Source organism: Cnephaeus nilssonii (assembly GCF_951640355.1).
Source record: "Cnephaeus nilssonii genome assembly, chromosome: 18".
NCBI lineage: Eukaryota > Metazoa > Chordata > Mammalia > Chiroptera > Vespertilionidae > Cnephaeus > Cnephaeus nilssonii.
Genome location: NC_137089.1, coordinates 36,387,669 through 36,414,418, shown reverse-complemented (window position 1 = coordinate 36,414,418; position 26,750 = coordinate 36,387,669). Strand labels below are relative to the sequence as shown.

General features: G+C 46.3%; 1 protein-coding gene across 1 annotated transcript; it reads right to left on the bottom strand.

The window, feature by feature from the left end:
* Positions 1 to 134: 134 nt before the first annotated feature.
* On the bottom strand, positions 135 to 26,750 carry VXN (vexin). Its single transcript, XM_079796129.1, has 6 exons — positions 25,273 to 26,750; positions 19,672 to 19,727; positions 13,278 to 13,428; positions 8,250 to 8,311; positions 5,435 to 5,532; positions 135 to 3,634 (listed from the first exon to the last, which is right to left on the bottom strand). Exons 1-6 carry the CDS (start codon positions 25,337 to 25,339, stop codon positions 3,451 to 3,453), a joined length of 618 nt encoding a protein of 205 aa, XP_079652255.1. The 5' UTR covers positions 25,340 to 26,750; the 3' UTR covers positions 135 to 3,450.

Here is a 26,750-nt window from a genome sequence, read left to right as displayed (position 1 = left end):
TTTGTTTGTGAAACATCAAATCCCTGCCTAGTTACGCCGGAGCCGGCCCACTTGCCTCCAAACCCCGATCCCTTCCAAGTTCTTCAGTCTTCAGTCCTGTGGGTGCAGGTGTCTGTTATCTGCTTCAGAACTAGAGGCCAGCTTCCTTCCCAGGCCCCGGGTATGTGGCAGGGCCGGTGGTCCCCTGGGCCAGCCTACTTGGTAGGTTTCATCTGAGGGCTAATTTTGTTGGTAGGGAGTGTAGGCAGGAGGCCAGGGCCACTTTTGGCAGCAAGCAGGCAGCTCCTGGAGAGAGCGAGCCGTTCGAATCCACAGTGAAGTCCAAGGATGGTCACCGCCCTCCACTTCCTGCCTGTGAGCCAGGGCCGTTGGCTGTGTTGACCTGGCTGGCAGGGCAGTGCGGCTGCCTCAGGCTTCAGGCTCTGGCCCCACGGCCACACCACGGGGAGCAGGTAGCCTGGGGCCCTGCCAGCCCGGCGCCACTGTCTGCCAGCCACTGGTGGGCCTGGCTGGGGAGGCTGGCCCCGGGCTTTGAAATGATTCTATTTTCAGCCTCTGACTCCCTCTTCAGCCCCCACTCCTGCTGAGCTTCCTGAGCCACTTCCCCCCACTCCCAGTCCAGCTTCTTTCTGAATGGAGGGGATTATCATAACACCATATGTTAGAAAAGCAATTCACAATTTATAAAGTCCTTGTATGCACCAGCTCTCTTCTGATCTTTCATCAGCCTGGGAGGTCCAAGGGCAGGTCCTTTAACCCACGATTCACAGAGGAGGGACAATGGATGCTCAAAGAAACACACACACACACACACACACACACACACACACACACACACACACGGCAAGTCTGCAAGTCAGTGTGGGGCTGAGTCTTAGAACCTGGCTTCCTGCCTTGAGTCTGGTGCTCAGCCCACCACCCTTCATGTCCAGGTATCCTTGTGTATGGCACCAGCGAGTGGGATCCTGCAGGACCACCTGTGGTGGCCGGTTCCTGTCTTCTTCAAGGAGGCCATTTACTTGTGGGGAGTATTGCCAGGCTGGGCAGAACCCTGAGCTCTGCGGAGTCTGATGTGAGCAAACGCTGGCTGATTTGAAGCGAGGCCTCTCCCTGAAGAAGGCCTGGGCCCAGATGCTCAAAGAGCAGAAAACTCCATTTGCTTTGCTGTGGATGGAGTCCGAAACGTGGCTCAGCACTTGGCCAGAGTTCCAGCTACCCCTCCCTGTTTGGGGCTGGGCAGGATCCAGATCCCCTGCCCTTCCTGGAAAAGCGCAGGCCCCTCTTCATCCAACTGGCAAAGGCCTGGCTGCTTGCCTCCTGGGGAAGGGGTTTAGCCTCATGGCAACCTGTGCTCTGAGGGGCCAGCCCAGGGCTGGGGACTTCCGAGGTCTCCTGGAGTGAGGGGTGTGGGAAAGTAAGAGCTTCTCTACCTGGCTTCTCCACAGCTCCCGACAGGGCTAGGAATCAGGTTGGCACAGGCCAGCTGCCCTGTGAGTGGTCGTGTTGCACGTTACATTCCTTCTGTTTCCACTCCCTGGGCAGCACACACCTTTCCCCAACCTATCTGATCCCTCCTAACAAAGGATATTAATAGATATGACTCTCATCTCAGGTTCAAAGTAGTCCCCCTCCCCCCTGCACCCCCTCCATCCTTTTTTTTTCTAGGCACATGGCCTTGTCTGAAGAATGAGATCTCTCTCCCCAGGTCCTGTAGTGATGCATTTTCCAAAAACCTCTCAACAGAGGCTGACATTATTATTATAAGAAATTAAAAACTAAATGCAATTCGCATCCTTAGGAGATTCATCTTTTTGTCTGTATTTTTCCGTGCATGTCCCTCAGTCTCTGCCAATTTAGAGTCACGGTGTCACGTGATTCCTTTTAAAATTGGGCTCTGGCTGCTGCTGCTGCTTTTCCTACCCACTGCCCATCTGCTTGCTCTAAAGGCAACCAAGTACTGGGAGGGGGAGTGGGGGCTGCCACAGAGAGTGCTCAAGTAAGAACTGAAATATTTGACTGAACTTGGTCCTAACAGAGGCGATTTTATTACCCTACATGTCCTGGAAACCCTGTTGCCTCTGGTGTTAGAAGACGCCAGGCTCCGGCATTCTCAGATGGCCCTCTGTAGCTAGCCCTGGCATTTTCTGCAAGTGGCTGTGACATGAGTCATAGTGGGCCGTCTCCGGGGAGGCTGGCCATGGGGTGAGCACAGAGGGAAATCGCTGCATCTTCCCCTGCCTCGGAGGCGAGAGGCCAGGCTGCGGATGGCCACTGGGCCCCCTGGGGCTTGTGGTGGGGACGAAGGGGTCAGCATCGGCAGGAAGGAGGATGAGCCCAGAGAGGACAGGCCAGGCCAGAGCAGGCCCCATCAGAAATGGTCCTAGTGTTGAGTGCTGGGCAGGGCCTGTAATATTAAAACCACCTATGGCCGTAGGTAAAGAAGCAATGAGGTCCAGATGCATAATTCTGTCCATTTGGGAAAGTCCTCTCTCTCATGCAAGGAGGGAGCCTCAGGCATACTCTTGCGGTGGTTTATTAATGTCACAAACGAAGCGTATTTTATTTTTATTTGAATTGGCCAATAAAAATGTTCTGTACAAGGTAAACACTTCATCATGAAATATTTAAAGTAAAAATAAATAAATTACTTCCATCCTACAGAAATCTCCAGCTGCCACATACAAATAGAGGACATCAGCTATAAATTAAATACGTTAAAATAAATAGTCTTAGGGTACTCTGATTGATAGGGTCAGTTTAAATCACCTGTTGAAATCATTCTATCAAAGCAAGGTATTATTAATTCCACTAGACTATGCCATTTCAGGAAATATTAGCACTCAACATTTGATTTTTAATTGTTTTTCTATAGAAAAACTGCACATAAAAGAATAGAGAATTCATGCAATCATGCCAAATGATCCTCAAAACCCGTGTTGATGATACTCTGGATCGAATATTTGCCCTACGAAGTAAATATATAGTGCTCTGTCATTGAAAAGCCTACCTTGTCAAGATGAAATAAGTGTGACGCCAGGAATAGTAAGAACCATCGTGTTTACAGGTGCCGAAAACATCAAGCTCTTACATTTATACAGAAATCACACGTATTAGAATGACTCACAAGGAAGACAGAAGAATCACCTGCTTCCTTCCTTGGAGGTCTTTAAAATAGGTTGGGACAATTTTATTTTGGTGTGGTTTTGCTTAAAAGTGGGGATATAAACTTATGATCTTCCAAAGTCACTGTCAGACCAGGGGCTTAAGTTATTCTAAGAAGGAACGGCCTTCTTTTGCCTTTGAGGGAAGTTCCTTTTGTGCATCCTAGGCTGGGTGATTGGGTAGTGAGGGAGGGTGATATGATGTGTTTGTACCAGGTACTTGCAGAGGTCAATGTGTTCATTTTTATCCAGCGTGTGCAGCGACCTTTGGCACCTGGGAAGGTCACCTTTAGTCGGCCTCAAAGGCGCTGTTGGTCGCTCCCACGTACTCAGCCTTCTTCTTATGCCTCATCCACATTTTTCGGAGGATGCTGGGGATGCCGCAGGACACACTTCCTGTCAGTGGTAGGGAGGCTTCTGCTCCCTGGGGAAGGGTTGGGTACTCTTCAGTCATCTTCTTGAGATGCCTGGATCTAAAGAAAAGCCAGGGGTGTGGGGAGGGCAGTCACTTCCCTGAGCCAGACTTCTACGTTTTGCTCTGAAGAAGCATATGGTGGCCTGAGCTCTTATTTCTCCTCTGCTCACACATCCTGTGGCCTGGAGGGAGGGTCACTGTTGGGCCCCAGGCAGGAATGACACCCCCTGGGGGGATCCTCCAATTGGATGAAGGAAGGAGGTGGCCTTGGCCACGCTGGTTTATGGGCCTCAAGTTCTGCTCTTGTCCCAAGTTCCACTTGCCCACCCCTCCCATCTCCACACGAACGATTTTGCTGAGTGGATTTCCCAGAGCAATGGCTATTGGGTTGAATTCTGCCCCCCCCCCCCCCCCCCAGCCAGGTACTGTGTGATGTCAAGCAAATGACTTAACCTCAACCAGCCTCCTTGTCCTCATGTGCAAAGTGGGGATGATTTCATCTAACTCCTGGGGCTTTTGCGAGGAGGGAAATGAGAAAATAAAGCATCTGGCACATTGTAGGCCTCCCTAAATGTTCCTTTCTTCCTCACTTTCTGTCCTTACCTGAAAGAAATGGCCTTACTTGACAATAGCCAGGGCCCAGGAGCAAATTGCGATGAGAATGTCTGAGCTTAGAGAAAAGAATCCGTTTAGAACCTTTGCAGGGCAGTTATGTGGATTGGTAAGGTTGCCTCTATTGCATTGTAATAATTTTTTACTGGTTGACTCCAGCAGTCACCAAAAGTCATTGTTGCCCAGAACAATTTGCTTCTACTACTTATACAATCCAAACAATTGTCTTAGTTTTCAACACTTAGGTCCCAATATGTTGAGTGACTTGGTTTTTATAATTCTCCTTGGATGGCTTTCTCTCATCTAGAAGGGTTTTGAATTGGCCTGTTTCCCCTTGGACTCCCACAGCGTTCAAGGTGTGTGCACCACTGGGTTGATATTTTAGTCCATGGCCCCCCACACATCTGCCTCTAACATGGTCCCAAGTACGTGCCTTTCCAACTCCTAAATTGTAAGTTTCTTGAAAAATGATAGCAATGGTTTATGCTCAGCTCTTTATACATTATCTCATTCAATTCTCACAATACTCCTCCAGAGGGGTACATCCCCAGATTTTGTTTTCTTTTTCTTTTAAATAAACGAGGACACGGAGGTTTGAATAACTTGCCTGAAGTCACAGCAAGGCAGTGGCGTGCCAGGCAAGCAGCAGCACTTGACTGCCACCTGCAGCATGGAGGACGGTGGTAGGGACACAAATGGACAAGGGGAACTGAGTTTAAGGCTCCTGCCCACCACCTTCTTAGTCTACCATTGAAGGCCGGGAGGGGGCTGCTGGGGATTACTCACTCCTGGGACTCTAGCTGCTGGCCCCTGGATCAGAGATAACAGTAACATGGGGGTGATAAATTTGGTTTGAAACCTTTGACCTTATGTACTTTTTTACCTTTGGGCAAGGGCCACGAACCCAATTCAGGAGGCATTTCTGACCTCAGCCTGCCTAGGGGAGGCTCTGAATATGGCCTGTGATTACATTTATCTAATTAACCCCAGATCCTCCAAATGACAGTTCTCCCAGCCTAAAGACTGGCGTTAATGAAGTGGAAACCATCAAACACGCTTCAGCTTCATCCTAGAGAAACAGTTACCCAGGGTTATTGTCCTCATTAAGAGGACATTTGCAGCTGGCATGGATTTCGTGTCAGCATCTTGAGAGTCTGTCAACCAGGCCACCTGTTCCTCTTCTGCCGCAGGGCCCGGAGCAGGTGGGGCGCCCTGCAGGCAGCGGGCCGGGAGGCAGGGCACTTACCCTCTTGTCAGAACTGCTCTTTTGTCAGAGCCGCTGGGAGCGGCCGCCTCCAGGACAGCTGTGGGGGCCTTCACTGAGATCCGGGCCACCGGAGGAATCTGGGTTGTGAGGAAGGGGAAGAGAATGTGAGGATGGAGCCATGGTCCCAACTCTGGCAAGACTGGAGCCACTGAAAGGGGAATGGCTACGCTGAACCACCACGAACCCAGGGCAGTAATCCTTACACTTGGGTGGGCAACAGACTCCCCTGGAGGGCTTGTTAGCACCGTGCTGGGCCCACTGGGGTATTGGTCCAATAGGTGTGATGTGGGCTTGAGCATTTGCGTTTCTAACAAGTTCCTATGTGCTATTAGTCCCAGGACCCCAATTTGAGAAGAAACTTGAGCGAGAACAATTCAGTTTTACCTGAGAACTCTGTTCTCAGACTCCCATTGCCTGTGTGCCCTTTGTTGTCAACTCCTGCGGGTTCTTGCTTTGAAGTACTGCCCAGATTCCTGCCATCCTCTCCATTTCCTCTGCTGCAGCCTTCAGGGCCAATCACCTTGGGGCTTCTTGTTTCCAACCATACCCCAGACCCCTCCTGGATTTGCAGGGCCTCCCACGGCGGGGTAGACTGAGGCCAACTCTGCACCTGCTCTTCAAGGCTCTGCAGAGCCGACGCCACCTCATCTATGCAGCTCCGCCTTCTGCCACCTCCCAGCTCCGCCTTCTGCCACTCCCATGGGTGTCAGCAGTTCCAGTCCCAGCAGGGCCACTCCTGCCTTCCCCAACGCTCATGCCCAGCTCCTCATCTTCACTGGGCCTTTCCTTCCCTCTCTGGGCAGAGCCTCATCGCTGCCTGCCCTTCAGGCTCACTTCCTCCAGGAAGCCTTCCATCTGGCTGGTGGCCCGTGTTGATTTCTCTCGGTCCTTAGGCCCCCACAGCACTGCACACCACAGGTTCTATCTTTTTATGGTTCTCTACTTGTTTCATATGTTTATCCGGTTTCCGAGTCTCCAGAAAGGTCGCATAGCATGTGGCAGGGCCTGGGACTTAAGCTTTTGGTGGCCCTACTCAGCTTTCCTAAAGGAGGTGGTGAGTGCTCAAGAAACATGTAGTGAAGTGGAAATTAACTGGAGGCCTAACCTGGGCTACGTCCAGAGTTTGCTCTGTCAATGGTCATACGCTGTGCTTTGTTCCTCCACCCCATGACCCACTGAAGGCGCAAGGTCACCGTATTCCTGGAATCGCTGAGAGATTCCAGGTTGAGGACACCATGATTCACCTCCCCCTTCTCTCCTGAGCCGGCCAGAGGTTGTGGGCAGAGTTACTGTGCCACCTTGTGGCCTCTAGGGAGCTCTCCCTCCCCATCATGCCAACAGCCCTGGGAACATATACCCACTGGCCTTCCCCACTGTCCTTAGTCCCATTTCAGTGTTGAATCCGGTTTAGCCGTGGGAGCTCTGAATGGCTCTCCAGTCTCTGATGAGCTATGGGACCCCAGCCCCACTGTCTCAGGCCCAGAGGAAAGGGTCAAGCATGCTGCCTCTGTCCTCTGCATTAGTATTGCCCCCCTTTTGTAACTGGGTCCCCATCACCACCCTCTCCCATCCCAACCTGCTCTGGCCTCCCAGCTGCAGCTACTGTCCGAGGCCAGGCCCAGACCTGGGGGCCGGTGATCCAGGCTGTGAGCCCCCTCTTCCCTTTAGTGTCAGCCTTCCCCTGGGCTTGGCTGAGCCCAACTGTTCGAGCTGTCACAGCCTGACAGCCTCCCCCCTGTAGCAATGGCCCAGACGTCCTGGGACAGGGGGCTCCTGACAAAATGGCTTGTCCCAGCCCTGCCCGTGGTGTGGTTTTCCTAGGTCAGGGATGGCTTAGATGAGATACTCAGGTTAGATTTCCTCTCCGACCAGGAGCGAAGTTCTCACCTCTCCGTACAATTTGTTCCATAAGGACAAGAGGCTGGGCCAGACAATCTGTCAGGTCTCTTGTCCTCAGATGGCACAGTCCACGAATCTTGAGGGCTGATACTCATTAAGCACAGGCTGCTCGAGCCAACCTCGCCTCCAGCCATGACCTCACCCCCTACTGTGCTAACCAGAGGGTGCCCATGTTCATGCCCACAGGGAGATGCAGGAGACGTATTTTTTTCAGGGTGATTCTGAGCTAGACCTGGACATGCGCCACCCGATGGTCTCCCTTCATGACAGGACAAGCTGCCGGATTGTGGGAGGGCAGTCAACAGAGCGCTCTCAGCTCCCCCAGGTATGTCTCAGAAGGGCCACATCGTCTGAGGTCATGCCCTCCTGGGACACCTCACATGCTCTGACAGGGCGAGGAGGAAACATAAAGTCCTGGCCATTTGGACCCAACTCGGGACAACCCAGGATGGGCAACACTTGCCCCAGAGCTTCCACCGGGAGGGGTCACGCCCGTGTGGCAGTGCCCAAGCCTGCCACCCTTCTCCTGTCACAGGTATTGGTCCCTTCTGCACATTGCGTCCCATCCTGAGATGACTGGTGTTCGGTGTTTTCACGAAGCTTGAGACCTCTTATATCTCTTTCCCCTGTAGCTGCTGCCCTTGGGAATTAGTCAGGCATTTCCATCTGGCAGGGGCCAGCATAAACATGCTTCTCTCTCCCCCTCCCATCCCACCCATGTTTGAAATGTATGCTAGGTAACACCTTCTGTTTTCCTAAGAGCTGAATTTCTGGCAAGGAAGAACCCCCAGGCCTGCTTTTCTACAACCCTCTGAACTGGCCCAAAGGACACGGGTCTCTCATCTTAGCACAGAGAGGGCACAACAGGCACAGCCACCCAGGCTGAGAGACTCACCAAAGACTTTCCACAGGCTCGACTCCCACGCAGATTTGATGATTTGGGCTCAGCAGCCCCCACTGCAAAGGTGAATGAAAGACATGTCACCCAGTGCACTCTGTCCTGTCTCCCTTGGGTCTGCATCAATTATCAAAGTCAGGAATTTCTTCCTTTTTCAAAAAAAAATTATCTTTTACATATACTATTTTAAAATTATAGTTTACATTCATTATTATTCTGTATTAGTTTCAGATGTACAACACAGTGGTTAGAAAATCATTTACTTTACGGAGTGGTCCCCCCAAAGTTTCAAGTGGGCAACAGACTCCCCTGGAGGGCTTGTTAGCACCGTGCACAATATTATTATTATAGTTTTCGCAGCACAATATTATTATTAATTTTTGAAATATGTTTTTTTAAATCTATTTTTATTGATTTCAGAGAGGAAGGGAGAGGGAGAGAGAGAGAGAGAGAAACATCAGTGATGAGAGAGAATCATTAATTGGCTGCCTCCTGCATGCCCCTCTACTGGGGAAAGAGCCCGCAACCCGAGCATGTGCTCTGACCGGGAATCGAACCGTGATCTTCTGGTTCATAAATCGGCACTCAACCACTGAGGCACACCAGCCGGTCGCGGTACAATATTATTCCCTATGCTATAATTTACATCCCTGTGACTATTCTGTAACTGCCAATTTGTTCCTCTTAATCTCTTCACCTTTTTGCACCCAGCCCAACTCCCCTCCCCTCTGACAGCTGTCCATCTGTACCTTGTTTCTATTTTGTTTGTTTATTTTGTTCTTTAGATTCCACAGATAAGTGAAATCATATGGTGCTTGTCCTTATCTTATTTCACTTAGCAGACTACCCGCTAGGTCCATCCATGCTGTTGCAAAAGGTAAGATCTCCTTCTTTCTTTCTTTTTTTTTTTTAAGATCTCCTTCTTTTTTATGACAAGCTGGGACTTTCTAAAGGCCTTGTACTGGGCAGTAGGATCAGGCAGCAGGGCAACTGCTGAGAGGATCACCTGCACCCCTGGTGCTCTTCCAGGGGCAGGAGCTGAGCTCCAATAGATAGGTGCTCAGAGAATGTGCCCTCAGCCCCTCCTTCCTCCCTAAGGCACCAGATCACAGAGGTTATCAGGAATTAAGTCTTTACGGCTCGGATCCCAGATCCATCATTTACCCTGCTGCTCCTGGACACCCCTCTGTGAAAACGAGCAGGGAAGTCCTGCCTGTGGTGGAATGATGGAGCTTCTCGGAGTCCTGAGACACTGGCTATCTGGGAGATATGTGAGAACCTGCTTGCTATGCCTTTATCCCCAAGGCCCCACCTACTTCTGAGTAATTACTACTCTGAAGCCTGCAGCTTCGGAGAATCCAGATGTTGAGCTGAAGGATCTCCTGAGGAGGGGAAGGTGGTTAAGGATGGGGAGGGAATTTGACTTTCAATAGCATTCTTCCCTGGGGCAGCTGATAAGCCCGATCCTATCACCCCACAGCATCTACAATAAAGAGAAATATGCAAATTGACCACACCTTTGTGATGCCCACCAGCCAATCAGGAGTGAGTATGCAAATTAATACAACAAAGATGGCGGGTTAATTTGCATATACAGGCGCGGAGTGGCCAGGTGGGGCGGGATGCCTGCTATGAGGGGGAGGGCGGGAAGGGGGCAGAGGGCGTTACACGAGTGGCGCTGCACCCAGGAGCGAGGACTTGCAGGCTCCCAGGTGGCCGGGAGTGAAGCCAGGGGAAGGAAGGCCTATTATTGCATGAATCTTCGTGCAACGGGCCTCTGGTATAGAAATAAAGCACCCCCTCCCTCAGGAAAACATCTCCATGCCAATTAAACAAAGTTACAAGGCTACCAAGATCAAAACCATGATGTTCAGTGCTCTGGCATAAGTAATGACAGCAGCTCATATTTTTGAGTATTTACTGTGTCAGTCCCTGTGTGGAGTGTAAGACACATACACATTGTCTGATTTAATCCTCACGGCAACCCTGACAGGTAGGTGTCATCATAATCCCCACTTTCTAGATGAGCATGTTGAGGCTTTAGTAATACATAACAGTTTGGACGAAGCCGGTAAAGATGATATTGGGAATGGCCAACTGCCCTCTTTGATCTTGCAGGACCCGGGGACCCCCTAACCCAGTCTGGGAGGAGTTTGCCAGGTGGGCAGACACAGGGAGGGCAATCTGCATCGAGAAGAGTGTCAGCGAAGGTCCAGGGAAATAGTGTATAAGGGAGTAGTCACAGGATGACACAGCAGCTCAGGGTTGCTCTGTGTATGGACTGGCAGGGACAGGAGTGTCACAGGAGATGGACCTGGAGATGTCAGCAGAGGACACGTCCTGGAGGGCCTTGGGCATGGTAGGGGTGGTTGCAGGTGGCAAGGACGCAGTGTTTAAAGTAGAGGAATGGTATCGGCAGATTTCGGCTTTGAAGGACCCTTCTGGTAGCCTCTTGGAGGGAGGGGGAACTGAAGGTCAGGGTTGGCTGTTACACACAAGGGATGATGAAGGGACACCGAGTCCAGGTAGCCCGAGGTAGGTTCCAAAAGGGAGAGATGAGCCATATCCAGGAGCTGACACTGTCAGTGTTCAGTGTGTGAAGTGGTGGGTGGAATGGGGGTGGGGAAGGAAAGGGGTGTTAGGGAAAACATCCCAGTGGCTTGCTGGGAGGATGCACAGTGGCCCCAGCTGAGAAAGGAAGAGAGGTTTGAACGAGGAAGATGAGTTCCGTTTGAAAAGGTTGATTCTGAGGTGCCTCAGGACAACTTGGTGGAGAGGTTCCACAGTTGACCAGTTCTCCCAGGCTCAGGAGGTGGGGTGTCCCTCTCCAGACACCTGAGGCTCACCTGCTCAAGGCCTCATGGTGAGAGCATTTCTCAGCTGGGCCTCTGCCTTCAGAGTCCCCGCAATTTCCAAGATTCCTCAGGGAATCTTGCTCCCACGTGAGAAGGCTGCCGCATCCAGGAGCCTCCACTGTAGCTCAGAAAAGAAACAAGTCCCCAGATCTGAGATCCCTGGAGACTCACCTCCTCTGACAGATCTTAAGATGGTAGTTTACAGTCTTTGCCTGAGGCCAGTGCCAAGCTCTCCTGTGGGGAGCATTGGGTCTGGCTTTGGTTCAGAAACCCTCCCTCTCTCCCACCCCCTCTAGAATCTATCAGATCTGGGAGCTGAAGGTTGAATCAACGCCCAGCTCAATCTCTCTCTCTTTTTTTTTCCTTCTGAACCTGACTAGCACATTCCCTGCATGAGCTGAGTGTCACATGTTAGGCAGATTCTCTCCATTTCACAACGTACTGTTCTCCTCTTTCTGAATAAAACACTGTCTTGGGTTGTCCAAGCTTCCATAAGCTACTTAGAAAGGAAGGAAAGTGTCCCCTAATACGAGACAGTTGGGAAGACATTATTCTCCGGGGGAGGAGATCTGAGATTTAATCTCAGTTCTGTTGCTAATGAGAAGTGCGACCTTGGGTAGGTCACACAGTTTCCATGGTTTCATTTTCCTCTTCTGTAAGTTGGCAGGGGTGGGTGCAATAGAGCAGTGCTTCTCTACCTTCAGTGCGCGTTAGAATCACCGGGGGGAGGGGGGTGTTGTTAAAACACAGATTGCTGGGCCCCGCCCCAGAACTTCTGATTCAATCTCTAGGGTGAGACCCAACGTTTGCATTTCTAGCAAGTTCCCAGATGATTCAGCTGTTCTGAGGGTCCCACTTTGAGGATCCTCCACTAAATCATCTCTAAATCCTTGCTAATCCATTTATTGTCCTCAGGCCAAAATCCTCAGCATCATTAGAAACATAAAATATGGGGCCTTACTCAGTCTTACGGAATTGGAATTTGCATAACAACAAGGTTCTCAGGTGATTCTTTTGCACATTAGAGAAACATGGCTCTAAATTCACTTTATGATTTTGTAGTGAAGATATTCTCTTTTTCTCTTTCTACACACATACTGCACCCACCCACCCACCCACCTAAATATAGACATAGAGAAAAATTGATCTCCTCTTAATTTGCAAGGCAGATTGTGGTTTTCCGAATGCTTTCATTCTACAGACATATGTAGGTATGTAATCACTTCACTAGAGAATACAGATGCTTAATGCATTCCTATAGTAGAATCATAAAAAAAAAAAAGATCAGGGTGTTAGATCAAAGAAGCCTTAGAGAAGATGGATAGGTGAAGGGACATAATTAAGTCTTATTTTAGTTCTTGTAACATACAAAATTATTGACACACGAAGGCTTTGAGAAAGACATCCCAGACAGTCCATTGTGTCTTTTTGGAGTTAAACTATGAATAACTGCAGGCTGTGGGCATAACAGAAATAACCTAAACCAGCAAGTAAAGGCAAAATACCATCACAGAACTCAGTGAGCTAGAGGAAGATGCCCATTTGACTGCTTGAGGTGGAAGCCATTTATAAACAGTGTGAAAAGTAAGACTATACTGTTTCCAGCTATCAAAACAAATTTGTCCCTGAATTCTTTTATAGATTGTTGAAATAGCCTAAGTAATGTAAGACGGTGAGATCAAATGTAAGATAGTGAGATCTTAAGATGGTAGTTTACGAAGAGTCTGTATAATGACACACACTCTGCCTATAAAATAAATAACACAGGCTTCTTCTGCTATGTGAGTCACGACTACACTGGTTTTCTCTCCCCAGAACATGAAGACTTTCATCTGAATCCAGCAGGGCTTCCTGTGGAGCACGATGGTAGATGAAAGCATCTTTGCTCACGACACACACCAGAGTGAGTTGTATAGGTGGAAGGGAGTGGTGTGGGGCTGCTGTAGATGGGGTCTGAGGGCAGGTGCACTCAGAGCAGGAAAGCATGTGTGGGGGAAAAGCATAGTCCCCACACCACAGGTGCTCTGCTCACCTGGCGTGACCGAGGACACTAGGGAGTACCACGATGCAGTTAGACAAACCACAAGCCAGGACGCAGACACTGCGGCTGCTGCTCTCAGTGAGTCATTGTTCCCCAGGGAGGTACCCGGAGCAGGGTCAGTGCACATACCCGGTCTGGCGGGAGTCTTGGCAGGGTGGGGTCCCTGCTGCCATGAGCTATGGAGCCGGCTGAACCTGGGGCCCTCGCAGTCTCGGTGGTCACTGCGGTGTGGCAGCAGCTCCAGGGGCCGGGAAGCGTACAGGTCCGACTCAATCACCACCTGCCGGGAGGAGGAAAGACAGTCAGCTTGCTCCCCAAATCAGATCTAGGGATCCAGGGCCCAGGCCAGGACCTCAGCTTTGCAGATGGACCTTGTGCCAACATGCACGTTTTGGAGCCATCCTTACTCCATTGAATGCTAGGAACAGTGAGAAAACATGGGTAAACTGCCCAGAAACAGCTGTTTATTGAACTTCAGAATGTCCAGGGGTGCAGGAAAACAAGGGCTTCAGAGGTCTCTCACCAGCAGTCCCATCACAGAGTTAGGATCCTGGGCCATCAGGCCAAAAATCAGGGCTGGTCACCTGCACCCTGGCCTGACAACAGGACAGGTTATTTGAAAGGAGGCTAGCCCTGAAAATTGTGATTTTATGGTCTTTGCAGCTAAGTGGATGCCCAGTGAGGACAGAAGACTTAGGGAAAAGACTTGGGACCCAACTGACTTCCAGATTTTTAAATGTTTTATTAAAAATATATTTATTGACTTCAGAGAGGAAGGGAGAGGGAGAGAGAAAAAAATAAATGATGAAAGAATCATTGATCAGCTGCCTCCTGCACACCCCTCACTGGGGATCGAGCCCGTAACCCAGGCATGTACACTGACCAGGAATTGAAACGTGACTTCCTGTTTCATAGGTCAATGCTCAACCACTAAGCCACGCCGGCCAGGCCAACCCCCAGTTTTGACACTTTGTGGTGGTGTGGGAAGGGGATATCCCTGTTTGCCTTGCTGTATTGCGGCAGAGTAAGTGCCTGTCACTAGTAGATATTTTAATAGCATAGATTGCTTTTTTAGTTCATGTCACTTACAGGGGTGGGCAAAAGTAGGTGTTCAATGTGGAAAACTATAAATTAATAAATAATAATATAAGAATACACTCTGCGTTTCACATACTCACAACTGTAAACCTACTTTTGCCCATTCCTGTATCTATCTACAGTGTCTGAGAACAGTTCATGTCTCCCACAGAGGAAAATAAGGGCAGCTGACACTCTTTGCCTCAGTTTACCACAGATAGTCCTTTGCTTAGAAAATTAACATATCCCAAATTTGATCTTATCTAGGGTAGGAAATGAACTCTGTTCGGGCCCATTTTAGGACCCAGACTTATTCATTCTGTGCCTTTGGAGAAAGCTGATCATTCAGGAGCACCGACTAGTAGGATCAGTCCTCTTTCTGCTCTGGGCGCTTCTGTTTCAGCAAGCCTTCCGTGCAGGCTGGGAGCAGCACCCTGCACTGGACGCCAGCACCCTGGGGCTGTGAGGCTCAGCAGTGGGTGGTCTGTCACTCAGCACCCTGCATGTACATCCCCTCTGCTCTCCTCCTTCTCTTCCTTCTGGCATTGTGGTCTGCCATGGTGTTGCCCAGAATACTGGACTTTCCTGGCGTAATGCTAGCCCCAGCCCCCTGGACGCATGGACTGTTGGACCTAAGGGTCCTCCCCCCAGAATACGAATCTCCGGGTTGAATAGGAAAGACCCGAGTCTCATTGTCTGACACTTGTAGGGCTCTCTGCTGTTGGCCTCCCATTTTATTTTCGTTCTTTTGGCGCTCGTCTCAGGAAGGAGAAGTGAGGACTGGTGTGTTTTCAGAGCCACTTTACAGATGGAGAAGGTAAGGCAGGATGTGAACGCCTGAGGAGTCCATGGGGGAGACCCAGCATTTCCTCCTCCGAAAAGGGGGAGCAAATGTTTCCTGTCGGGAACAAGAACCGCCACCTCGGCAATCCCTTCCCTGCACCGTGGGCTGGGGAAGAGGTTGGGGAGGGAGAGAGCAGGGAGGCATAGCGGCTCAGCCCGTCACTAGATGTAGGAGGTTTCCTGGGGGTGGAGATGAGGCCGGTTCCTTCCCAGGTTATGACTTAGGGCCCAGTGCCTCTCCAGGGTATCTTCTCCAATCCCTCGGAAAGGATGAAGGAAAGGACAGAGGAGAGGCGCCCCGCTCAGAGCATTTCCCTCGTGTAGCTGGCCTTGTACTTGGTTCTCATTTCCCACAATAACAGAGGCTCTGAGAGGGCTTCAGGGCTGTGTGAGGCCCACACCAGGGAATGAATGGACAGATGAACGGAGGGCTGCGTCCTCCTGACAGCCTGGTTTATTTTCTGGTCTGTAGGACACGGTCTGGGCTTTCTGCTGCTGCTACTGGTGGTGGTCTTAGAACACACTGATCTGAGAGTGGGCTCTTTAGCACCCTGAGTACACAGGTAAGATGGGGAACTGGCAGCAGGGGGTGGGATGTAATAACAGGGAGTTAGAAAGACAGGTGAGACTTAGGTAATAGAGAATCATGATTTGGGGCTGATGGAATCCATAGCAATGTTCTAGCCCAACGCCCCAATTTTACACATAGGGAAACTGCCGTCAAGAGAGGCATGTGCCTTCAAGGTCACGGATCGGTAGGGGGCAGATTCAGGACAAGAACTATAGTTTTATGACTCCTGAGTGCTCTTTGTCAGACCCACAGAAGTACCTCCATCCAGATAAGAATTTTCCAGTGCAATTGATTGCTCAGTGCATTTTGGAAAATCAGCAGATCACCAGACAAATCCCTCCTCCGCAAGGTTAAAATCTGGGGAGAATGTGACATTTGCAATCTCATTTCTCCATCTTTCCTGGATGGTGCCCAAATGCTTATTATGAAGGGGCTGTGAATCACAGAGACACGGCCTCCGTTTTACGGGGACTCCTAACTGACCCACACCTTCGTGTAAATTCATTCCTTTGAGCTACTCTGATGTTGGTGGCATCAGGTTGATCAGGATGTCAATAAAATTGCCTAAGAATCCAAGAGGGGCGGGGAAAAGACCAGAGAGACAGTCTAGAGAAGGAATAATATGTGGCTGTGCCCTGGGTTCAGAAAAAAAAAAGGAACTTCAGAGGAGTCCAGAGAGAGGAGAAACTGTAACACCAAGGATGGTTTAGAAAGGAAAGATATATTTGTAAAGGAAGGAACCTGACATCCACATGGTAGCCAAAGGAGGGAGAATAGACACAAATAAGAACTTCAGGACAAAGAAAGTCATAAACATTGGTACATTAGAGCAGTGGCAAGATATGAATCATTTTCTCGGGAACTCAAAGGGAAGAAGAGGGCCAACTGGGTGAGGAAACGAGATCAGAGCCAATTCTTTCTTCTTTGGGCCTCTCTCTCCCCATCTCTGGTGGATTAAGAGACCTTTCCTGTCTTTTCTAATTTGAGTGTTCTGTACAGCTGGGGCTGAGTTTTATAAGCAAAGGATGAGTCAGGCTGTGAGTGGAAATCAGAAATTCAGAAGAGAGCTCAAAGGTTAGAAGGCATTAGGAGGCTGTCTCACCTGGAGGAAGACTGTATATTTGAAGACAGGACCCTAGCTTCTGATTTTTTTTTTTAAATCAAAAGCAATTTTTATATGTATTCATATACTTGAGTCATTCTTTTTTCTCTGAGTAAAAGTATTTTAGAGAGGGGGAGTCAGAAACCATAAACGTAGCAGTCTTTCTAAAAAATTTCCACTCCCAGGAAACCTGAGAGCGCGGTCTACAGTGCCTGGCTGAAGTCAGCTGGCTATTCCAAGAGGCTGTGCCCATGTTTTGTTGGCTTTGTGTATCTCATGTCCATGTGGCTTCACCTTCACGACTGAGAATTGTCTCCTTTGTTTAGGTTCTCAGTCCCCTGAGAACTTCCTTCCCTAGAGCCCTAGAAAGTACAGTGATTTATTTCCATTTTAAAAGTTTGTGTAACCAGTGTTCTGTCCTTATAAAGCCAGTTGATATTGGTATAAGGAGTGATTCAGACAGGAACATTGTTTAAGGTTAGAAATCCAAGAACTTGGTTGAAAACGAAATATTCCTAATTCCCAAGGGATCGTTCTTGAGTTATGAATGATTTGTGGTTCTCTCAAATCCAAGGTAATGCCAAACTCAAGGCCTTGATGGAAACGTCCGTTGTGAAACTTTTCTTAAACTCTGAATCACCTACAAACAACTGCTTCCCTTTCTATCCTTGGGTACACCCAGTAATTCTTAAAAGGCAGGAGCATTTTTCTACTAGTGCGTGGGCTTGAGTTTTCAGGGCCCACGACAACAAAGAAATTTTCCATCCATTGAAATCCCCTTTCTTTCTTACTATATAAAACATTTGCAAAAGTTATTTTAAGAAGATATGCAACTGACGGGAAAAAATGGGCAAAAGACATGTGTAAGGAACCTGGAGGTAAAAAAAAAAAATCTATAAAAAGATGAATGGTATTAAAGAAATGCAAATTAAAACAATAAGATATTTTCACCTATTAGACTGTCAAAGATTAACAACATTGATACCATACAGTATTGGCTCAGGTGTTCTGGTAAAGGCACTTTTAAAACATAGTTGCTTAGAATTTGGCAATGACTATATAATATTTTTCAATGCTCATATACTTTGATCACTTTCTTTTTTTAAAATATATTTTTATTGATTTTGGAGAGGAAGGAAGAGGGAGAGAGAGATAGAAACATCAATGATGAGAGAGAATCATTGATTGGCTGCTTCCTGCACGTGCCCTACTGGGGATTGAGCCAGCAACCTGAGCATGTGCCCTTAACCGGAATCGCACCTGGGAACCTTCAGTTCGCAGGCCCATTTTCTATCCACTGAGCCAAACCAGCTAGGGATTTTTTTTTAAATTGAGACATAATTGATACATAAATTGTGTAAGTTTAAGGAGCACATGTGTTGATTTGATAACCCAGAATTTAATATCTATGAATATATCCTTAAAACATTTGTACAAGAATATAAAAAATATATTCTAGATAGAAATGGATAGAACTAGAATTTAAGCCTCACTATAGACTCTTAAGTCTACAGACCTAACTACTGTGTTCTACAGTTCCCTCAGGATTTATTAGTACTACTATATTTTCTATCCTCATAATGTTTCAATTTTTTAAAATTGATTTTAGAAAGAGAACAAGGGAGAGAGTGAAACATTGATCAATTGACTCCCACTGGGGATCAAACCTGTCACTGGGTTACATGCCCTGACCAAGAATTGAACCTGCCACTTTTTGGTGTACCAGACAATACTCCAATCAACTGAGCCACACCTGCCAGGGCATAATGTTTCAAATTTTATAATGGGCACATACTGCTCTGGATATTTAAAAAATAATAAATGTACATTGAAACGGCGACTAAATCCCATCTCATTCCAAAGACACTTAATTATTTTTTTTAATGGAGAATAAGTTTTTAAAAATTGAGATACTTAGAAAATCAAAATGCTGTTCTATGAAAAATTGTGATAGAAATAGAAATTCCAGTATAACCAAGAGGAAACAATTAGGAGTTAAAACAAATCTTTTAAATTAAAGTACAAAGAGGTATTGACAACTTTCATATAAAGAAATCTGTAAATAAAATGAGAAATTTACAGCACCAGTACTCTCTAAAGACATGTAAACTAATTAATGGTATAAGGTAATGCATGTGCTTACTAAAGTAGCAAAAGGTAATACAGAAAACTAAAGCCAATGTTGGGGAGGCTGGAGGTAAATGACAAAGCATGGCTGCAAGCCTGGCAATTGTTCACAATTCCTGGTCAATATGTGTCAAAACTGTAAGCAGGAACCATTTTTAAAAAATCACTATTATTTCTCCCCATGTAGCTCAGTGTCTCTTACACATATTAGGAATGCAAATATTTGATGGATAGATGAATGAGTGAGTAGATGGATAGATAGATGAAACTATTCTTATCCTTTTACTTGTTAATTCTACTTTGAGGCCTATGCACCAAAGAATTAATCCAAAAAGTAGTATTTTGTATAAATAAACTCATTTCACTGCTATTTATAACAGTGAAAAAAAAATGGAACATTACAAATGCCAATAATAGGAGAATACTTAGGTTAGGGTGCTATACCCACATCATGAATTCCGTTTAAATAAGAAAAACAAAACAAAACCCACAGTAGATCCAAAATGAGATTTGTTCTCTGTGTCTGGGAAAAATGCCAGAATTGAGGGGTCCAATTCAGAGCTGTGTTCTGTCTGGTTGACATTTGTCAATTATTTTGGTTAAGTGGAGGTGGAAGAATGCAGCAACAACAACATGGGCTACAGAAAACCTTCCTGCTTATATGGAGAGCAGGAGAGAGAGAGAGAGAGAGAGAGAGAGAGAGAGAGAGAGAGAGAGAGAGAGAGAGAGAGAGAGAGAGAAGAGGCTAGACAATGCTTTTTAAATAAAAGTTAATGAAGAGATCAAAACTGAAGTTTCCTTACATTCTTGGTCAAGAGGTGTTGAGAGCTTTTGACTCTTCTTCTGGCTGGATTGGACACTGTGAAGAGAGATAAAGGAATGGTTTCAGAGAACACCCGTGAGGCTGACATAGCTACAGTAACAAAACTGAGAGGGTTTGCACCTGGAGTGAGGGAGGGGCCGAGGATGGGGACTGGGAAGAAGAGGCAGGCGCAACTGCAATTTTAGATGTTACTTGGTTGAGTGCACCGACCTACACAGCAGCATTATTCACAATAGCCAAAAGGTGGACACAACCCAAATGTCCGTCACCAGATACAAGTAAACTTCATTTACTGGTTTAATAAAACGTAGTCTATACATTCAGTAGAATATTATTCCTCCTCAAGAAAAAATCGAATTCTGATACGTGCTGCAACATAGATGAAACTTGAAGACATTACGCTGAGTGAAATAAGCCAGACACAAAAGGACAAATGCTGTATGAGTCCACTATATGAGATACCTAGAATAATCAAATTTATAAAGACAGAAAGTGCAATAGAGGTTACCAGGGGCTGGGAAAGAAGAAATAGAGAGTTATTAAGGCAGCAATTTTCAACTGGTGTGCCACAAGAATTTTTAAAACATGTGATACATGATTATTTAGTCAGGAGCACTGACCTCTTTTCCCTTAGATTGTTAAGTGAGAAAATGACAACAACAGTCATCTGGTGTGAACTCCCCCCCCTTTTTTCTTATTGAATTTATTGGGGTGACACTGGTTAACAAAAGACACAGGTTCCAGGTGCACAATTCCACAACATATCATCTGTACACTGTATTGTGTGTTCACCATCCCATTTATCCCCTTTCCACTTCCCCCTACCCTCTGTCCTCCTGGCAATCACCACATTGTTGTCTCTGTCCATGAGTTTTTTCTTCCTTTAAAAAATTTTTTTTAGAAGTTTGTTCTTTTTTTTCTCAATCCCTCCACCCTCCGTGAATGCCCTGTCTTGAACCATAAATATATAGGTCATATAATAGAGCTGCATCTTATTGGTCCCATTGCATAATAAGGTTGCATCTGATTGGTTAATTCTTGGGTACCAGAAATCCTTATATACAAACTAGAGGCCCGATGCATGAAATTTGTGCAAGGGGCTCGGCCCTCACAGCCCCGGCTTCATCCAGAAGGTTGTCCAGAAGGTCCTCTGGACGGTTGTTCTGCTCTTCAGTCTAATTAGCATATTAGCTCTTTATTATATAGGATTTAGGCACCAGATTCTTTAAAAAGTCACCTTGGAGCAAAAAGGGTAGGTAATTACTATTATTATTAATTATTATTTTTGTATATCATTCAAAACTATACCTATTTTTTGTCATATTGGCAAAAAAATGTATTTTTTTGGAGCGCCACAGAATTTTAGTAATTAGTTTATGTGTGCCATGAGAAGAAAAAGGTTGAAAATCACTGGTTTAATGGGTACAGAGTTTGTTAGGAATGATGACAAAGTTCTGGAAATGGAGAGGGGTGATAGTTACACTCCAATCTTAATTTTCTAGTTGCTACAGAACTGTATACTTAAAAATGGTTAAATGGTAAGTTACCTATTGTGTATATTTTGCCACACACATAAAAAGCTTTAAAAAAATCAATTAACCATAAAAAAACTAGTTGGTTGAGAAAAGGTGTGCCTTTTGTTGAAAATGGAGACACCCAGGCATCTCTTTTCCACATTACTTCTAGAGTGATTCACTTGGAACCGAAATCCCACCCGGTCACGCCCTGCCTACACCTGAAACGACCTCTTGCCGCCGGTCAGGTAAGTGATCAGAGGAGTGCTGTGCAGCCAGGACACCCACCACCCAGCGTGCAGTCAGCAGCCAGGCTCCCCACTCCTTTCACTTGGTGCGAATCTGAACTTGACCACTTGCTAGTTACGGGATTTGAGCAAATTACTCATCCTCTCTAAGCCCTCACGTTCCTCATCTGTAAGTTAGGGGTAATAACACCTACCTCAGAGGGCTGCGGTAAGGATTAAACGAACTAACTTGTACTAGTATGAAGCCTTTGGCCTACCACCTGTCAAAGAGCAAGTTCCCAGGAATTAATGGTGATTATTATGATTTTCCTCTTTCTCTGTAAGATGAGGGTTGGTGGGAGGAATAGGTGATGACTGGTAGAGACTATAGCATTCCATTAGAGTGTCTCTTTCTGGAGTTTTCTCCATTTCCTCTCCCCTCACTAACTAACCCTTCCCCATCATTGTTTATCTCCAAGTAGGTTATTTTGAACGCTGTGGGACTATTTACCCCAGAATTAAACCCAGTCTAGTGTGCCTCAGGAAATAGCTGCTGGTATAACTTCTTGGTAAAACCACAGTTTTTATCTTTTGTATTTACTGTGAATTGTGGCTATGAAACCTTTCCCTGAAAGGTCTTTCTTTCTCTAGAAAGTAAAAAGACATACTTGTCCTTAGTTACAGACTTGTTTTATGTCCAGTGCCTTTAAACTCTTTAAAACACTCCATAATATTTGCTGTGGCCATAAAAAACTTAAGTGCCTTTAAAATACTTTAAGAAACTCCGTAACATTTTTGTGAGGTATTAAGAAGGCTCAGCTAAAAAAAAAAATAATAAAAAAAATCACTTTTAGGTTGAACCCAATACATGTGTGTTGGAAAGAGGGCTATAATACAACAATAATAAATGTAACAATAGCTCTGGCCAGTTTGGGTCAGTGGATAGAGCATCAGCCTACAGACTAAAGAGTCCGGGGTTCGATTCTGGTTAAGGGCACATGCCTGGGTTGCGGGCTTGATCTCCAGTAGGGGGCGTGCAGGAGGCAGCCAATTGGTGGTTCTCTCTCATCATTGATGTTTCTCTCTCCCTCTCTCTTCCTCTCTGAAATCAATAATATATTTAAAAAAATGTGATAATAACTCCCCATGAAGTTTTACTAGGTGGATGGCTTATTTGCCATATCTCATTCACACCTCCCAGCAACTCTGTGAGGCAGGTGCTCTTCATTTTTTTAAAAAAGTATTTATTGATTTGAGAGAGAGAGAGAGAGATAAATTTTATTGTTTCACTTATTTATGCATACATTGGTTGAGTCTTGTATGTGCCCTGACCAGGGATTGAACCCACAACCTTGGCATATTGGGACAATGCTGTAACCAACTGTGCTACCCGACGAGGGCATAGATACTCTCCATTTTATAGATGGGGATACTGAGGGTTGTGGTCACATAGTCGATGGTGGAACAAGGCCTATGCTCTTAACCACTAGGCAGCACTGCCCATGTGGCTGAACTTGTGCTCTAAAAATGTTTTGGTCTTTGCCCATTGAATAAGCAGGGCTAAACACTAGCATTTTGGGAAAGGACATATCAGGGAGGGCTATAACCCTTGTTAGATGAAATCAAACCAACCTATATTTTTGCACTGTCTTCTATCTCTGAGGGCCCTCTGCCTGATGGCTTTAGAGAAGCAAGATGCAAACCAAGAAGAAGGAAGAGGCAGACTTCTCCCATTTCTGGTCTAATATAAACTACAAATACTCCTTTTCTAGACAACGACTTCCTAAGCAGTGAAATGTGCATGAATACCAACGAATACTTGGTTTAACATCATGAGATGGCCGTGAATAAAAATGGCAAGAAAGGAATATGGGATTAAATATTTATCTTTGACCTAACATATTCATTGTTGTAAGTATGGAATAAAAATGGAAATCACGTTGTAAGTGATGTATTTAATGGTGCTCACTATATGCCAGGGGCTGTTCTAGATGCTTTATATAATTTCTCTATATCTCATACCCCGCCTCCCCATCATAACCCTGGGAGGTGAGTTCTAGTTCTCCCTTTTACAAAAGTGGAAACGCAGGCCCAGAGAGGTTAAGTAGCCTGCCCTAGGTCACACAGTGCAGAAGAGGTGGCAGTTTTTGACGACTATGCTAAGCACATGAAGCCAAAGGTCCTGTTTTGAATAATTTTATTCATGGGAAGTATGATTATTGCTCCTGAACTGCATAATCATTTTTAATTAAAAAGAGCCATATGGCTTTGATTTTTTTCTCCTTTAAACATTTTTAAATGAAAAAAAAAGAAGACAGAAAATAGACATACTAACATTTCCTTCCAATTTGTTTCCTTCTCATATAAAAGTAATAAAAAGTTAGAGGGCAAGTTTAGGTCCCCTCTGTCTTCCCTCCCTCCCTAGGGATACTAACATCACCAATTTTATCCGTATCTTTCCAGCCTATGTTTTCACACTTTTTTCATATGTACCCATAAACAATATATGGTATTGTTTTATATTTCAAACTTAATCCTTGTTATCATACATATATACATTTTCAGCCTGTTTTTTTTTTTTTCACTCAACATGATATTTCAAGACCTATGTCCATACCCGCAGATTTAGTTCATCGCTATTGACGACTGTGGAGTATTCCATAGTGTGATGACACCACATTTTACCCCTTCCCCTCTTCTAGGACACTTAGGTTCTTTTCCGTTTCACTGTCATAGCATCAGTGCCACCATGAGCAGCTGGTCTGAGAGAGCAGTGGAACAGCTGGGTCAGAGGGTCCTGACCACCTTGCCTCTCCAAGAACCTTTCAGAGTCTCCAGAGAGAGAGTTCCAACTCCTGCATGTGGACTGACTCCTAGCTCCTTTTCTCTCTGGCATTTTGGCAATAGATGTCTAAAGCTTCATTTACGTTCTGCTGGCTGTCTGTGGCCAGGCTGAGCTTCTCCTCCATACCCCACCCCCTCCAGCAAGGGCCCAGGGAAGAAGAAAGGAATTGTTTGAACAGGGGTCACAACACCAGCAAACACCCAGCCCGCTTCATTCAAGTCTGACAATGAGACCAGGGCTCAGCCGGAGTCCCGGACTCTCCCAGCACGTCGGAGGCTGCAGGGACAGAGCAGGGGCCACAGGACAGCGGACAGAGCTTTGAAGGGGGCAGGGGAACTGTTCAGTCAACAGACACCTGCCATCGTCTGAGCTCTTGCTTGAAGCCCCTCCCTCGACTTGACACCATTGGCCTCGGAGGACGAGGGCTGACAAAGTCACACTTCTTGGTGGCGCTAGTTCCAGGTTAAGTTTGAGAGCGTGGCCCTTTGGTCCGGATGGAGGCCGGCCGGGGTTAGGGCATTATTTGACCACTTCCTTGGACTTTGGGTCACGGAGGGGAGTATTTCTCCTCATATCTCACTGCACAGTTAGAAATCAGATTTGGGAGGCAGCTGGTTCTCATTCCAGGACCCACTTGCTCACTGGAGAAGATGAAAGAATCTACCTAGCTGCTCAGGGAATCTTGTTTTCACCTCTGTTTCCTCCCACAAGGGCTTGCTGTCGCTTTCATTTGGCTTGGTGGGTTGCAGTATTAAGTGAAACAGGAATATTTAACTGCCCTTCTTCCCCCCTCATGGATTGTTTCTCCACGACTGATGTTTTTATCCAGGTGCCTCCTTTTCAGAAACAACAACAACAACAAATATCATCAAAACCGAGTAGCGGTCAGAGCTCAGAGACCTGAGGGGGAACCTTAGTAAAACAGCACGCGATGGCCCCCACCCTCCAGCAAAAGGTGCCTCGTGAAGGGAACAGTCAAGGACAATTTCACTTACCCTTGGAAGGAATCACAGTGGTGAAAACTTCTATATTTTCGTCACTGCAGCTATAAATCTGATGCATCCTGTCAGCCTTCTCTCCCCTAACGTGCCTGGGAACCGGAGGCCTCTCTGCGAGCCCCTAGTTGCAAGGTTTCCTAATCCAGTCTGGCTCGGGGATCATTGTGCAGGTCCACAAAAGACAGGCTGGTGCTGTGAGCTCATCTCGTTTCAGTCTTCACTGCAACATTTTCTAATCCCATCTGTCTTTTTTTTTTTTTTTTTTTTTATGAATCCTATTATTGCAAACCTTTGATTGAGCGTGGAGGCTTCAGTCCCCTCCCCGCCAGGATGTATTTAACATTTTTATTTTGCCGTGTCTGCCGCAGTGAATTTGGAAGTCTTTTGTGAAGTGATGAAGTGAAATCGCCTACTCGGTTAGCGCCAAGCTTGGCTGGAGAATTTCACTGAAAAGGAAACGTGATCGTCGGTAACAGCAATTCTCCTTTTCCTTTCACTTTTTTTCTTTTCGCTCCAGAAGAACTGGATAGTCAATAACTTATCACGTATTGATTTGGCTTCCTTCAAAATTTCTATTTTAAGCGAAAGGACTGTTTCTCCACAGCATTTTCGCCTCCCACCAGTGCACAATAGGGCTGACATTTCTAGAGAGCCTTGTGCTTAGCATCTCCTTGTACAACTTTTCAGGTGCTTGCAGGACGTGGGATAAGCAGTGTTCCCACACTCAAGGTGCCCAGTTACAGGATGGCTATATTTTACCCTGTATATTGCATATATTATACACAAAAATAAGGTTGAAACATGTGTGTGTTATGTCCCAACACACTGTCTTTCATGACACCAGTACAGATTTACTTCTTCATATTGATAATGATAATGATATAATAATATTAACAAAAAGAGTTGGCATTTGTGAAATGCTTCCTAAGGGCTAGGAAGCCTGATATATAATCTCATTTAATGTCTACAACTACCCAATAAGACTATTTTTGCCACCTTATAGGTGAGAAAAATAAGACATGAAGAAATTGAGTAATTTGCCCAAGATTAAAATACCTAGTTTAGCCAGGCCATTGTGGCTCAACAGTTGAGCATTGACCTATGCACCAGGAGGTCATGGTTCGATTCCTAGTTAGGGCATATGCCCAGGTTTTGGGCTTGATTCCCAAAACCACTGAGCACACCGGCCAGGCTAGCAGCAATTTTTAAAAAGAAGTCTGGGGTTTGGTTAACCACACACTTCATAAGAGGCAATATTATTTAAAGGGCAGGGACTAAAATACAGAAATATGGTTTCAAGGACCTGGTATTAAATAAAATTAAGACCCCTTTGGGATACTCAGAAGCCAATCAGTTACCTGGATTAATCTCAAAGGGTCCAGTCTGGATTAGGCTTTTTCTAAGAAAGCCAAAATTTAATCAAATAGAGCATATTGTACTATGTTTAATGAATAAGCTTGAAACATAACTAAATG

Coding starts and splice junctions, on each gene's coding strand:
- VXN (XM_079796129.1), bottom strand. CDS start 25,339: ATGCATCAGATTTATAGCTGCAGTGACGAAAATATAGAAGTTTTCACC. Junction 8,312..13,277: donor CAAGACTCCCGCCAGACCGG/GTATGTGCACTG, acceptor TCACCTTTGCAG/TGGGGGCTGCTGAGCCCAAA. Junction 5,533..8,249: donor GAGCCTGTGGAAAGTCTTTG/GTGAGTCTCTCA, acceptor CTCACAACCCAG/ATTCCTCCGGTGGCCCGGAT.